The sequence below is a fragment of the Eptatretus burgeri genome, chromosome 2 (genome assembly GCF_056783735.1).
Source record: "Eptatretus burgeri isolate ZD-2024b chromosome 2, Ebu_testis_v1, whole genome shotgun sequence".
In the NCBI taxonomy this organism is placed as follows: domain Eukaryota; kingdom Metazoa; phylum Chordata; class Myxini; order Myxiniformes; family Myxinidae; genus Eptatretus; species Eptatretus burgeri.
Window position 1 is genome coordinate 131,202,882 of NC_140962.1, and position 14,505 is coordinate 131,217,386.

A 14,505-nucleotide genomic window follows, 5' to 3' on the forward strand; every position below is an offset into this window, starting at 1 on the left:
ATATTTTTCAGCCAATTAACAAGTCTTGAGAAAAAGGACATGGGAAGGTTCCTTAAACTCTTGCTTTGCAGTTTTCACTAAACAAAGTGCTTGGTGACACCATATTTGTCTGAATGCTGAATCTCACAGTTACTCTGCCCTCAAGGCATGATATGGCATAAATATTTTTCCAAGTACAGTACTGCTTTATAAAGTGCCAATGGGGTGATTTGTGTTCTACAGTGTTCAAGTATATAAACCAATTGAAATAAAATAAAGGTTTTAAAGGCCTTAGGGAGAAAAAGAAGGAAAAAAAAAACAGCGGAAGTTTTCCGCTGTTGGCACCAAGTCTTTTACACCATCTTATACGACACATTAAATAAGTTATTCATGCCTGTTTGTGTCATTTATGGCATCCTTAAAAACAAAGTTTCTTGTTTATAATGATTTTCAATTTTGTTTGACTGCCAGATGGGCGATAGGGATGAGATTCCGCACATTGTGCTAATTTCACAGCCAAAGTATTGTGAAACTGCAGGTTTGTGTTCCGATTCATGTTATACAGTATTCAAAATATAAAATTCAATTGAAATAAAGTGGTTCCTCGATCATGGAGTGAAATCTCGACAGACGCACAGACAAAGTCAACCATTTTCTTAACCCACATGGAATAATGATCATCCATAATAATTAGCAATGTCTGAAATTTGCCTTCGTTAAATTTTCACCATTCTGTTCATGGCCTGGCATTGCCAGAGCTGCTAAAGCAGTCACTAGGCAGCGAACGATAAGTGGAATTTGGAACTTGGCTCAAGTACAGCATACAATGGCCTACTCCTTAAAAACAAAATAATAATAAATAAATTTTTAAAACCATAATTTTAAAAATAAATAAAGTACCGCAGGATCTTTAATGTCCACTAACAAATGCTTGAAGATGGGACCCCAATCTCAATGTCCCATCCAACAGATGGCATGCTCACTGATCCAAGGTTTGCCTGAAAAGTGCCAGGGTGACAGCTTATACTCCGGTCAGGAATCAAACCCAAACGAAACAGCTCAAAGGGTCGTGCACTACCTCTGAGCTATCCTATGATATCCTATGATCCTATCCTATGATATGATCCTATCCTATCATATGATAGGCAAGATGGCCATCCTTCACTACAGTACAGTACAGTTTCAAATTTTATCAGCTTAATAGCCTTACCTCATCCAATGTCACTATATCCTCCATGTCTGACAGAAGCTGCTGCACAGCATCTGTTGTGAGCATAACCTAGAAACAGCCAGAATGCACAATTATCCATTCATGTCATATTTGTATCAATTTTAAAAGTTCGCTCCTTTATCATCTGGCCAACATAAGACATCAATATTTACCGAGAAAAAAAAAACATGTAGTGTACATATCCAATAAATTATATACCTCTTGTTCTTCCAGCAGAACATGCTTTCTACCTCTACCAAGGTTAGATTTTGCTCCAAGTTACAAGGAAACTCTCCTCTTGTAGTCTTCCTGGCTCGTGCTCCCTCTGTAGCCTAACTCTGTGTATTCCAGGATTATCACATTTTTTTGATACTTTACTCACACATCCCCTGTTGCTACTTAAAGTTAATCATGAGCGTTTGTTGATGTATCAACATACAAATAACAAAGAGAATAAAGAAAGAAGAAAACATTTCATATATATATATATATATATATATATATATATATATATATATATATATATATATATATATATATATATATATATATAGTGTTTTTTTTTTCCCAAACCCAACATGGCGACCAATAGTGGGTCAAACCTGGAGCCATGCCCCGTGGGTAGCATATGGCTGGCTCTCACTCGCCAAAGCTCCTTCCACGCCTGTAGACACCAGAGTTATAGCGGTGGGGCCAGACACACTTTTAAATGTGAAGTGTCTGCCATGGAGCAAACGTCCCCTGCAAAAAAACGGAACAATGAGGTGCTCATCAGCAGAATCAAATTCAGAAATTGCCGAGAAATCACCCATAAAACAAATTCACAACCTGTAATACTTCCTCAGGCAAATGCCAGTGCACATCTTTATGTCCACTGCCATGCTTACAACCAATGAGGAATTACTCTGGAATGATGTGATGATGAAAGCATAAATTAGCACAGAAATTGCTTTGCCAAGGTAATATTTCAAACAAGTTGTCACCCCCATCAAGATAGGGTTAACTTGAGCTTAAGTAAAGCATGAGGAAGATTGTTGTTCACCAACATGAAGTCACAAATACATTATAAACACAGTGGAAAGGAGGGAAACAAAACCAGCACGGTAGAGCGACACAAGAGAGGGACAATTGGAGAAAGACTGGGTGAGGGGAAGAAACACCCAGAAAAGAAAAAGAAAAAAAAACAACAACGGCTGGAAAAAATGGACATTTTATACCTGCAGTAAAATAAAATTAACTCGGGAGTGCAACATGGTAATGATGGGCAAGATGGCCTCCTCATTTTCTTGTTTAAGATTGTTTAGGATTCGTGCGACCACTCTTTAGATTCAGTGTATTACTGTGGATCCTTTGTATATTAATTCCATTCTGCATAAGGAACATATATATTGAAATGCAATGGATTTGATTCCCGAGAGAGAGCATCGATCTTCAAATGCCCAATCACCCAAAATGTCGTTATTTCATGTTTTTACATCAATTTGATGGACAATTGAAAGTTTTTATTGTGATCTTGACCTTGCACGTGCAAAACAAATGTGGTACACCAATTATGGGGGGGGGGGGGGGGATTGACAATGTATAAGGAAGAAACAAAAAAAGATAAACGGAAATAATTGTTTAATTGAAGACTGAAAATTTGTATTAGTGAAACTTTAACTAAACACGTAATTTTTTCTTCTTTGGAGCGACTCAACATTACCTGAGGGCAAGTGGAATCAGAGTGGCTGCTTCCACATTGAAATGCAGCTGTAGATGCTCTAAGTAGCATGTGGGTGCAAGTTCCTGAGGCAAGGGTTCTGAGTCTTCACTCCCTCGTCTCCTGTCAATGTCGGCACGCCTGTCCACACACCCGGCGCAAACTCAATGAGAAGCCTCAGAACTTTGTTTTAAAGCACACAAGGCTTGTATATGCCTTTAGCAATCAGCCAACCTTGCAAGGTCCTGCTCATCTGCAGATGGATTGCGGGTTGGAGGCGAGCCTTTTCTGATCGGGGGCAGAACAGCCTTCTGAGAAACAGCCAGGCCCTGTGTCAAAGCGTCCTTGATTTGCATCGTGTCTGAACAGCATAGTTGAGAAAGTAGAAAATGGCACAATAAACAAGAGGGGTAAAAAGGACAAAGTGAAATAAATAATATTTCAAACATGATGATGCAGCCAAGCAGCCACAGGCTACATACAAATAAACTCAAAACAAGGAGCTGAAGATACTCTCGGTCCCCCAACTTTTGGGTGGTATGAGGACTAGATCTGTGTAATATGAAAGCTAAATTTTGAATGCTATTTGAAATATTGTAACACACACAAAAGTACAGTGACAGATGGTCAGTCAGTCGGATGGACGGAGCTCACTATAATGTCTCCCCCATCTCCGACATCGTCGAAGGACAACTAGACAGCATCTCAAAATGCAAAGCCCATCTGTGTCTGCTCTGTACTTGAACAAAACGATGAAAATGACAGTTATAAATAAATAAATAAATAAATAAAAATATTTAAAAATTCAATTTTATTCAATTGTGTTCTCCATTTTCTCATATGCCTGGTGTTGGCTAAATGGCTAGAGTGGTGGGTTTGGGATCCTCGGGTCCAGAGTTAAAATTCCGCTTGGCTGTTGAATCAATACCAGGTGGGGTTGACTCAGCCTGTCACCCTTCTGAGGTTGGCAAAATGAGTACCAGCTTGCTGGTAGCCTGTGTCGGAGTGGCGACCCATCCAGGATTGTGCCCAATAGCCAAGGAGACTGCTTAAAGCAGCACCAACGCTCTGCACGGAATATGGTCCCAATGGATGGATGGGAAAGTGCTGCATGGAATGAAAGCACATGTGAAATTTCTCTCACCTACATGCCTGGAATAGAGTATACCGACAGAGCGCATTGAATAGGGGTGTAGTCCTGACAGAGCACAATGAAGTGGCGCTCCGGCAAATCAATTCATCCAAGGCGGAGTTTAGCTCTGCAACAATTTAAAGAAAAACAAACAACACCCACATTCACGATCGGTTGAGTTCTTATGCTTTGTGCGCTCTCATGGCCAAATAATCAGGATCAAAGCTTGTTCCAAAGCTTGGATATGTCAATATGTTGGACACTTTATCTAGGGAGCGCCATTATAACAGTACAGGTTATAGGCAACACAGAGCCATGTGAATTGCTTAATACAGCATGGTCCAGGAGTGAGACAAACTTTCCAAATCAAGTGAATTAGCTTATGTTTACAAAAAGTATTTACACCCTGGAAGACGTGTCGGCACAGAAAACTTTGGATCCCCACAACTAATTGAGGTCTGGGTGGATCAGTGATGTGGGGGTTCTTACAAAGAATGTCTACATCATGTTGCATGAGCAAAGAGAAGCCTATAATACATCAAAGGCATGGACTCATGTTGGCAGAGCAGACAAGCATGATGTTACATACAGTAGGTTAACATCACGCCTATCTGCTCTGCCATTTCCTTCAATCCTCTTAATACAGCACCAGCGCTTAGTCTTCTTTCGTCAATTCCAGAAAAGACAACTGACATTGCAAAAGACAACTAAAGAACGAATAATGGCAGCTTGGACTCCCAGTTTAACGTCCATCAGAGGTGACGGCACACACACTGATGAATTACCCTGCCCGTAAAACACTGGGATCACACTTTATTTGGGTGGTACATAGGCAACTGATAGCTGCCTCAAACACTCCACCCCAAAAAAATTAATTAAATATTAAAAAAAACAAAAAAAACAAAACACAACTACTGCTTACAGGTCAAAACATCTCACTGCACTGGAAAATGTGGGGACAGGAACACTGTACTGTAAATGGTGGAGACTTGTAATACCCTCGCCCACCTGGAGTGGGTGCTACACGATACACATTTACATAGAGAATTTGCGTGCCCACCCCTGCCCCACTCCTCCCAACACCACCTGCAAAGATAAAAACACCCCTCAACATTAATTGGGGTCATGCTGATCCTATACAGCAAGTCTGGATGTAATAATCCCAGAACTGTAGGAGTAACACGCCAAACAAAAAACACACACAAACAAGCACCAATTCGTGAATTAGAGTATGGATTGCATAGTTTTGCCGAATAACGATGGTAAAAGAGCAGAAACCAACTAATCTGACTTTTTCTTAAAAGGGGATTCTGAAGTGTGTGTGCATGTGTACAACTTCTTCTTCTTCTGTATGGTAGCTTGGTTGCCAAGTAGCTATAATTTTGTTTGGGCACAACTATGCCTTTGACGCTGTGCCCCTATACCAGTACCGTGGTACTCATTTCGCCGACCTCAGAAGGATGACGGGCTGAACCAACCCCACCTGGTGTTAATTCAGCAGCCAAAGGGGTTCAAACTCAGGACCCTAACATCCCAAGCTCACCACCCTAACCACCAAGCCAACACCAGGTCTAGTGTGACAACTGCTATGCCTTTTGTTTATCATGGTAAAATGTGTGTACTGTATTTCATTTATCACTCATTATGGAGACTCAAATAATAAGCATCATGTCAAAACTTGATGTGACGGTAGATCTGGCAATGATGTCACTGCCGACATTTTATGCAGCGCTCCGGTACCTCAAAATCTGGTACTGCACCACTGGTATACACGACCATCTGAGTTGTCCAATGAGCATTATGCTGCCATTTTAGGAAAAAAAAAAACAAAAAAAAAACAATCGAACACATGTAAACTGGCAAAATATTGTCATGTCTGGGGGGTTTTAACCCCACCTGGACGGATGGCAAAGCTTCTCCCTTGAAGACTACAACCGAGACTCAGAGGATTAATGCACGCGCGTTAACGGGCGTAATGGCGGAGAGGAAATCCACCCAGGAGGGGTACAGCACAGGGGCGCTGCACCAGGACAGCAAACGGCTACAGTTTCTTAAAAGGAATACATTTAACGAAAATAAATGAATATTTACAAACGGACAATAATTCAAAAGTAATGATAATAATAATAAGAAAGTAAATATATCCTAAAGTCGAAGCACCTCTCACACAGACAAAGGGAACACCAAATAAAAAGGAAAAAAAAAACCCTCCGATTTAACTATTCCTGCACTTAGCTTGGCCCAGAGCTAATCTTTGCAGAATTGGAAGAGGCAGTTCTCTCGTAGTGGGATGAAAGTATGGCAGGCAATCCACGAGCGGCACTTCACATCAAGGCTCAAAGCCCCAGTGCAACGGCTTTGTGTGCTCTGATCATCTTCACCCACCCGACCAAGAGCAAAAGGCCAGTCTTACTTCACCATGCGAGCCAAATCACCTCAACACAAATTCAATGGTCGTGTCGTCCTCGGCATGCGCTCAACATCTACTCTCGCCTCTCCAAACAATGCGTCTTGTATCTCCACTCTGATCACAGCTCTCAACAAAATGCACAAGCCCACCGAGTCTGATGCCTCTCAAAATGTCCAACCTACTAATCACGGCTCTCCCAAAACATGCAAGCAAACTCCTTTTTCCTCTTAAAAAACACGCAACCTGCCTTCCTTTGACTTTGATCACGCCGACATATCTCGTCCGCACTGGGGCATGGCCTGCTCGGCCAGCTTATGACATCACGTCCATCAATTGTCTTTCGGGGGCATGACTTCGCTTGTCAACCTTTGAAGGCGGGGCTTCCTGCCCGCTGGCACGTTTGCTTATTCCTTCTCATGATTTTGGTTATAAAGACATTGGGGGGGGGGGTGGGAAAATCAGAGGGCAATCACATACTGGGGAACTTATTCTTACTCCCTAGGCCAATTAACACTACACCACCCCTTGTGTAGTGACACATAACACTTAAGCTCACATCGAGATACCTCCTACTCGTCCATGGACCAAGCAACTCTACACAATGCTATATTCCCTATTAGATTCTTCCATCTACCCCCACAACTGTAACAATATTCTATAAACATCCAATTATGCACACATTATCCTCTTGATGTTCGATGGAAGTGAACAGTGTCCGATCAGAATGCAATACTATCAACAGTGACCACCAAAAGCTGAGCTCTACCCAAAGATGGCCGATTAAAACTTTCCTCACTGGTCTATGTCAAGCAGTTGCCACAGGCCTGTGATCAGTCAGCTCTAATCCAATACCATTTGTCAAACAAAATTACAACAATTTAACCCTACATTAACCTGATTGTTCAACAAAATGGCAGCAGACACAAAATCCACGCCAATCCTCAAGAAATAAATAATTAATTTTACAAGAACATGAAAAAGATAAAATGATTCACACTTTTTAATTATTTTTTATAATATTAGAAATCAGACTCCATACACACAAAATCACTCGCAACAAGCACGCACACAATGTTTTAAGGATACGCTAGAAGCACAAATTTGGCCTGTAACCAAAGAGTAGGAGAACATGCGGCATGCCGGAGAAAATGGCAACAGGCGATGGTAGCAGGTGGGAGAAGCCAAATTGAACCGAAGAGATGGTGGCTGGAGAAGAACGCACAGCAAGCGTGATGGAATCGCACCGCAGCGAGAGAGAATATGCACCGCCAACCTTTGTTGACGTCTCCTTATTCTCTAATCTCCCCCTTTCCTCACATCCTTCTGCACCATCCAAAAACGGAGCAGGACAACACCCTACAAATCCCCTCAACCCCCTGAACCCAGCAACCTTTGCTTGATGGCTTTTACCAATCTCCATCTTCTATACGATGACAGACAGTTGCTGTGGATATGGGGAAACATGACATCCCTCCCCTCCCCTCACTCCACTGTCAGGGTGTACAGAGGAGAACAAAGAGGTCAGGTCAGGTCAGGTCAAGTCAGGTCAGGGAGCATGCGTCGGAGAAGTGCGTCCTACCCTCAATAACAAAGAGACTCGACAACTTATCAAAGTTCTTTCTAAAAGCACAACCTCCCATCATCTTCACAAGCAACACGACAGAAAAAAAAGAAGAAAAAAGAAGAAAAAAAAGGAAGAAAAAAAAAGAAGAAAAAAAGGAAAGAAAAAAAAAAGGAAAAAAAAGTGGATTATATTAGGAAAATTATCGTAAATGCTGTTATGCGTTTGCAATTCCATGAAGTTTTTTTTACTTACCACTGGAAGACAACCGACGAGGTTTGGGAGACGAGTCATCGACATCCACAAAAGTCCTCCCTTGCTCAGTTTCCAACTTTTCACAGCTTTCCCATGCGCAACGAGCGCTCACCCCGCTGAGGTTTGAACCTTCACTCGCAACACCACGCTCCAATCTATCCTGGAATGCAGCGCACATTGAGGGCACTGTGGTGGAAATTCCAAAAGGAAAAAATAAAAATAAAAATAAACATTTACAATCCGGTTACTTGAGCCATCATGGCAAACATTTAAAACTACATAACCCACGAGGACGTACCTGGAGCTGGGGGTCCAACTCGAAGATGGACTCTCCTCGTCTCATGTCTGTCACAAGCCACGTACCGCCAGCCCTACATGCATGCAAACGTTACTGATAAAAGTGAAAGTACTTTTACCTTGCTCATCAGAAGTGCGAATGAAGAACGGAATGATTAGATGGGTTTTTGCATGTACGAATCACATTGTACACGAGAATTGAATGATTACTTTTTCATCGCATTTGGCTCCCTGTTTGGCAAGCACATGCAAAATGTACTTTGCACAGCAGAGAAAAAGGAAGTACAACACCTCGTACACAGACAGTCTGATCAACCATCAACTATACGGTGGCAAAATAAAAATAAAAATAAAAATAAAGGAATTACAAATCAAAACAGAACATGGTCAACAGAACAAGTCACAATATGGTTCGAGTCAGCTCTCTGCCTGGGAGGTTAGTGGTTTAATTTAGACCCTGAAAGTCATACCAAAGACTTTACAAATACATAGTACATGTTGTTTCCTTGCTCAATTCTCTGCATTCAGAGGAAAGGGCATCGTTTGGCATCCATTGGGAGGAGGAAATTTCTCCTTAATCACCCGGTTAGTGCGAGAAGAACGTGATATCACAATATGGTGTCGCTAGCATCCAAAGTGCTCTTGAAAGTTAGGTCATTGTCTGTGATTGAAATAAGTCAAATTCAGCATGTGTATTTTCCATTACAGCTCTCCTACAAGCATTAAACCTGTAGCAAAAAAAAAAAAAAAAAAAAAAAGATTGTGAAGAAAAGTTTTTGTAGAGGAAAGAATTACTCTCTTCAATCCATGTTATTAGAACCAGAACTCAGACAAGTAGAAACAGGGAGCTGTCTTTCATGTTCTTTTCAAATTAAGGCTTAATTTAGAAGAGTTGATCATCTCCCATTTGCTGTGAGAGAGCGGCCATTTCTTTGAGAGTTCTTGTCTGGTTTTCATTCCTGACATGACGAAAAACTGTCTGGTTTGTACTTCTTCACAGGCAAGGTTCCTCGGATGGAGGTTAAGCTGGGTAACCGTTTGCAAGCATTGGTTGGTGGACGTTAACTTCCCCACTCTTTGTGAAAAATACCATCGGATATGTATTGCTGGCCCCATGAACAAAATACAAAGGGCAGTCAATAAGTAACCTTAAAATGGCGATATAAATTTGAGAATGGAATGTGTGTAGTTGTAGAGGGCATATGTTATATCTGTGGGTAAGTCATGTTTTGCCTGTTTTAGATCTGACAACATTGAGTGCAGGATTGTCAGTGGAGCAGTTTCAAGATGGCGGTTTCCTGAGAAGCATGCAACAAGGAGAAGGGTTCTCTCATCTGTTTCTTGGGAAGTGAGGGTGTGAAGCCTCGTGAAATCCATCGCAGAATGAAAATGCAATATGATGATGCATGTTTATCGCTGCAGCAGGTGTACGACTGGGACAGGAAGTTTAAAAGTGGACTTTTGTCAGTTCGGGAGCAAGTTGTCTAGGTACCCACCTTGTGAATAACGTGGTGTGCTGAACCATGGCATATGTTCAATTGGGAGAACACTTCATCCAGCATAATGTGACGGTTTTCCCTTAGCATGCACTCAACTCCTGCAACCATTTCTGGTGTGTCGGCTGTGTGAGACCAGCCAGAGAAAGCAGTGTCTGCCACACTGGATACTCACTCCATTTTTCAACTTGCTGTCCCAGTCGTACACCTGCTGCAGCGATAAACATGCGTCATCATATTGCATCGTTATTCTGTGATGGATTTCACTGTGATTCACACCCTCACTTCCCAAGAAATGGAAGATAAAAAGTTGCTCCTCCGTGGTGCATGCTTCTAAGGGAGCCGCCATCTTGGAACTCTTCTACCGACATCAAACGCTCAATGTTGCCAGATCTAAAACAGGCAAAACATGACTCTTACCCATAGATAAAAAACACATGTCATCTTCAACTACACATTACATTCTCAAATTTAAAATTGCCATTTTAAGGTTACTTATTGACTGCCTTTCGTACAAATTCCGACACTCGACTGTGGTTAGCAAGTGGTCTGGTCTAATCTGATATCCATCGACTCGAGGTTACACTACTTGTTATCTCAAAGCATGGTCCCTGTGTGAGCTGCAGCTCTCATGCTATAAACAAATTCACACATCCAGGTGCTCACAATATCTCAAAAGAACAATCATTTTGTATAGAAAGTTGAGGTTCATGGAGGAGCTACAACATAAAATGGATCACGATGTAAAAGAACAAAAGGAACAGGATAAAGAGTGGGGAGGGGGGGGGCAAACCAACAGCAGTGTTGAGGAGGAAAAAAAAGTGAGACTTGGAGAAATAAGGCACGTGGGGAAGAATGAGGGGTAAGGGAACATGTATGGGGTGAACAAGGATACACAAGTAAACTCTAGAAGGAAAAACTGCACATTTGGAAAGAGTTGGTTTTGGAGAGAGTTATTGAGGGGAGGAAAGATCATGGTTTTGGACAGGGCATGCTTTAAGATTGTGGTGAACAGCTGTCTTGAAGACCTGGAGGGAAGAATGACATTGAAGAGAATTTGGAAGATGGTTCCACAGGTGAGAAAAATGAGGAATGGATAAGTGGAGGTAAGCAGTGCTTCTGGGTCTTGGGAGTTTCACGAGAAGGGGGGTTGCTGGCAAACCACATGTGCCCTGCAGAAACATGGGGTGGTAGTGGGGGGGGTACAGAGAGAGACTCAGGGTGAAAGACCATGAAGGAGGTGGGAGAAGACAGACTACTGACCTGTCTGTGATGTGAAAGTGATAGGCCAAGAAACACAGCTTCATCGCAGGAGATTCCAATAATATTGAAGGCCTTCCTTTCCACAGCAACAAGCTGAGCAAGGTTTGAGGCAGGGGTGCAAACCCAGAGGAGAGAGAGCAGTATTCCATCAAGCTGCAGATGAAGGCCTTGTTGGTGGATTAGAGTTTAGATGTACCAAGGAAGCTTTCTTTCTTTTTCCTGCTTGTTCTCTCCTATTTTGACACTTGCTTTTACCCAGACACAATCTCTCTTACAAAATCATTTCAGAAATTGTACAGGGAGCATCCTCGGGTGTATGTTACCAACTGTCTTTGCTTTTTCACATATTATCCATGTAAATAAAGATGGTCCCTTTGTCAGTCTCATTTCCAATCTCTGCTGTCTCTCAACACTTCCTGCACTGTCACCAAACTTTGTAGGCGTAATTCACATCATCTTACAATGCTGCTGAGAGCATCAAAATTTACTTCCAACTCCTGACCTCGATAAAACATTAACCTAGGTCTGAACAATACTGTACAGGTATTGCCGTTTTGTATGTTTAGTACTGTCTGTTGCAAGCAGTGTTTGGGTGCCTTTCGTGACAAGTTTTAAAGAAACAAACTCACAAGTTTAAATCCTATCTTGTTATTTACACCCAATGCTATGCTTACACACACACACACACACACACACACACACACACACACACACACAGACAGAGACAGACAGACAGACAGACAGAGACAGACAGACAGACAGAGAGAGAGAGAGAGAGAGAGAGAGAGAGAGAGAGAGAGAGAGAGAGAGAGAGAGAGAGAGAGAGAGAGAGAGAGAGAGAATAATAATAAAAGAAAATGGATGGACAGGGAGTAAGCCAGGTTTCTTACGGTGGAACCAAGCGGATGAGTTCGATAATCCCTGCTCCATTCCACTGTTGAGCAGCTCGAAGCTCCTCGGTGCATACACCCACCACCTGTAACCACAGCACCATGTAAATCACATTCTGATTTTTATTTTATTTTACCTTTTTTAATTCTGTGGCACTGATGTCATGGCAAGTATAAACAACCCTCTGTAACAAGGGCCTCTAAAAGATTCTCTATTCTTTTGTTGGATTAAAATGTTAACACCCCCAAGATTCCTTATACCTGTAAGAAGGAAAGCGAGCCCAAAGGGGTGTTCAAAGAGGGCAGTTGAGGCTCGGAGGCAAGAAGCATGTGCTGGATACGAGACTCGCTGCCATCCAAAGGAGCATGCCAACTCACATGGTCTCCTGCACAAAGGCTGCTCTCTGTAAACACCAACAGTGACAAGTTGGAACACCACTTCGTATAATCCCAATGAAGTACATTATATTCTGTTGCGGGGCCGAGTTTCGGTGACGAGCATGACCGCTAGATGGAGCAGTACAGTCGGCTCCACCGAACACCCAGAATTTATAGGTAGTCACCCCGGATAACTCCAGAGCCAACGGGTCCCTTATCGGACCGAAGTTCGCCAATAGGTCGACCACGTGGGGTAGAGTCGATTGCCAATTTCAATTTACCGAAATACCCACGTCGTCCAAACTACCGGGGAAATTCACCCTCGACGGCGCTCGTACAGAACGAGCCGCTAGCGTGCTCAAACCGTGTGCGACCCGAGCGGACGGTCACCGAGCTTCCGTCGGTCCAAATGTCCCTTTACAGCGGCAACAGCCTGGCTAATTCTCCAACACGCACAGTGTTAAACCAATAAAAAAACACAAAAACGAACAGATACATTTAACACATAGGTTTATTTATAATGGGGCAAGGGGGCACGCAAGAAGCAGAGTTATCCGAATAACAGAGAAGCACTATGTACAGCCAAGAGCACTTATACAATTACTACTTACTAGACTGGCGCAACACACACACACACACACACACACACACACACACACACACACACACACACACACACACACACACACACACACACACACACACACACACACACACACACACACACACACACACACACACACCATTGGCCACAGCCATAAATGAGGCCTCCAGCTCAGAGGGGAAGGCGAGCTGAAGACCAGAGCCTGCCTCGGTCCTGTCCACCTCGTGTGGTCTTCGAGCTGATTCGAACCGGGCACCAGCAAGAGGCGAGCCAAATCCAGACACCAGCGAGCCACGATCAGCTGCCTCAGCTCCGCTCAGCGCTCATCCTGGCAACCAAACCTCTCCTCTGTATACTTCAGAGAGACGGCGCGCACCCCTTGCGGTTCTGTTGGCGGCAGGATCTCTGAATCTCGAGCTTTTTCTTCCCAGGATCTCTCCATCTCCAGCTTTTGTGGTCCGATCGCACCCCACCCTTATTCACAGTCCCGGGGAGGGGGGGGAGATGCCGCCACCCTCCTCGCTCTCCCTCACTGGACAGTTTTGGCGTGCAGAACCCCTAGTCACCCTGCTATTGGCCAAAACAAGCGGCAAGTCCGTCGATTGTCCCGGGGGCATGGTGACGTCACGCAGACCCCTTTATCCCCGTCGTGGGATCTGATTGGCTGAGCGGCGGTCACCCCACCCGTAGCACGCTGATTGGTCGAGGGCCGCCGCGAGGCTCCTCCTTGAACTCCGCCCACCAAACAGGCAGAGGAACATTATTCTGCGAGGGCTCCGCCCACCAAACAGCCAGAGGAACTATTCTGCATGGGCTCCGCCCACGTAGGCAATGGCGTCGGCCAGAGCGAGGTGAAGGTAATGCTGGCATTGTCGTAATTATGAGTGGTGTAAAAATGAAAGAAAACCCTGACTATCAAAGGAACTCACAGCGCAAGTACATTTATTCACCCCATTAGACTAGGGAAAGGGAGCTATCTATCCACATTCACTTATCAAAATAACTGAGCTATAGGACCGGAATGTTGAGTGCTCAAGGCTTCCAGATTCGCAACAATTCAACTTCCAGTTCCAGGATGCTCCGTATGTGTTGCTGGTTCATGAGTTCCTCCTCCCAGCTCAACAAAGCAAAGTTTCCTGGACCAGATAATTGTGTTTTACCGTTTTATTAACCTCCGCCATCGAAGATCGGAGGTTACTGTTTTCACCCCTGTTTGTTTGTTTGTTTGTGAACAGTATTACGGAAAAAACGACGGATTTCGACGAAACTTGGTGGGGGGGTTAGGTATGGTCCAAGGATCATGCCATGAGATTTTGGACTTGGTCCAAAAT

At 43.4% G+C, this 14,505-nt stretch overlaps 1 protein-coding gene across 2 annotated transcripts in view; it reads right to left on the reverse strand.

The window, feature by feature from the left end:
- LOC147033148 (suppressor of fused homolog) overlaps nt 1-14,505 on the reverse strand; it is a 45,393-nt gene that overhangs the window by 13,105 nt on the left and 17,783 nt on the right. For both annotated transcript variants that reach the window (XM_085871241.1, XM_085871240.1), the window contains exons 4-11: nt 12,454-12,596; nt 12,193-12,278; nt 8,545-8,617; nt 8,247-8,406; nt 3,123-3,249; nt 2,892-3,029; nt 1,792-1,930; nt 1,190-1,258 (exon numbers count right to left, since the gene is read on the reverse strand). In XM_085871241.1, coding sequence (XP_085727367.1) covers nt 1,190-1,258; nt 1,792-1,930; nt 2,892-3,029; nt 3,123-3,249; nt 8,247-8,406; nt 8,545-8,617; nt 12,193-12,278; nt 12,454-12,596 — 935 coding nt within the window. The remainder of the gene's footprint in view (nt 1-1,189; nt 1,259-1,791; nt 1,931-2,891; nt 3,030-3,122; nt 3,250-8,246; nt 8,407-8,544; nt 8,618-12,192; nt 12,279-12,453; nt 12,597-14,505) is intronic.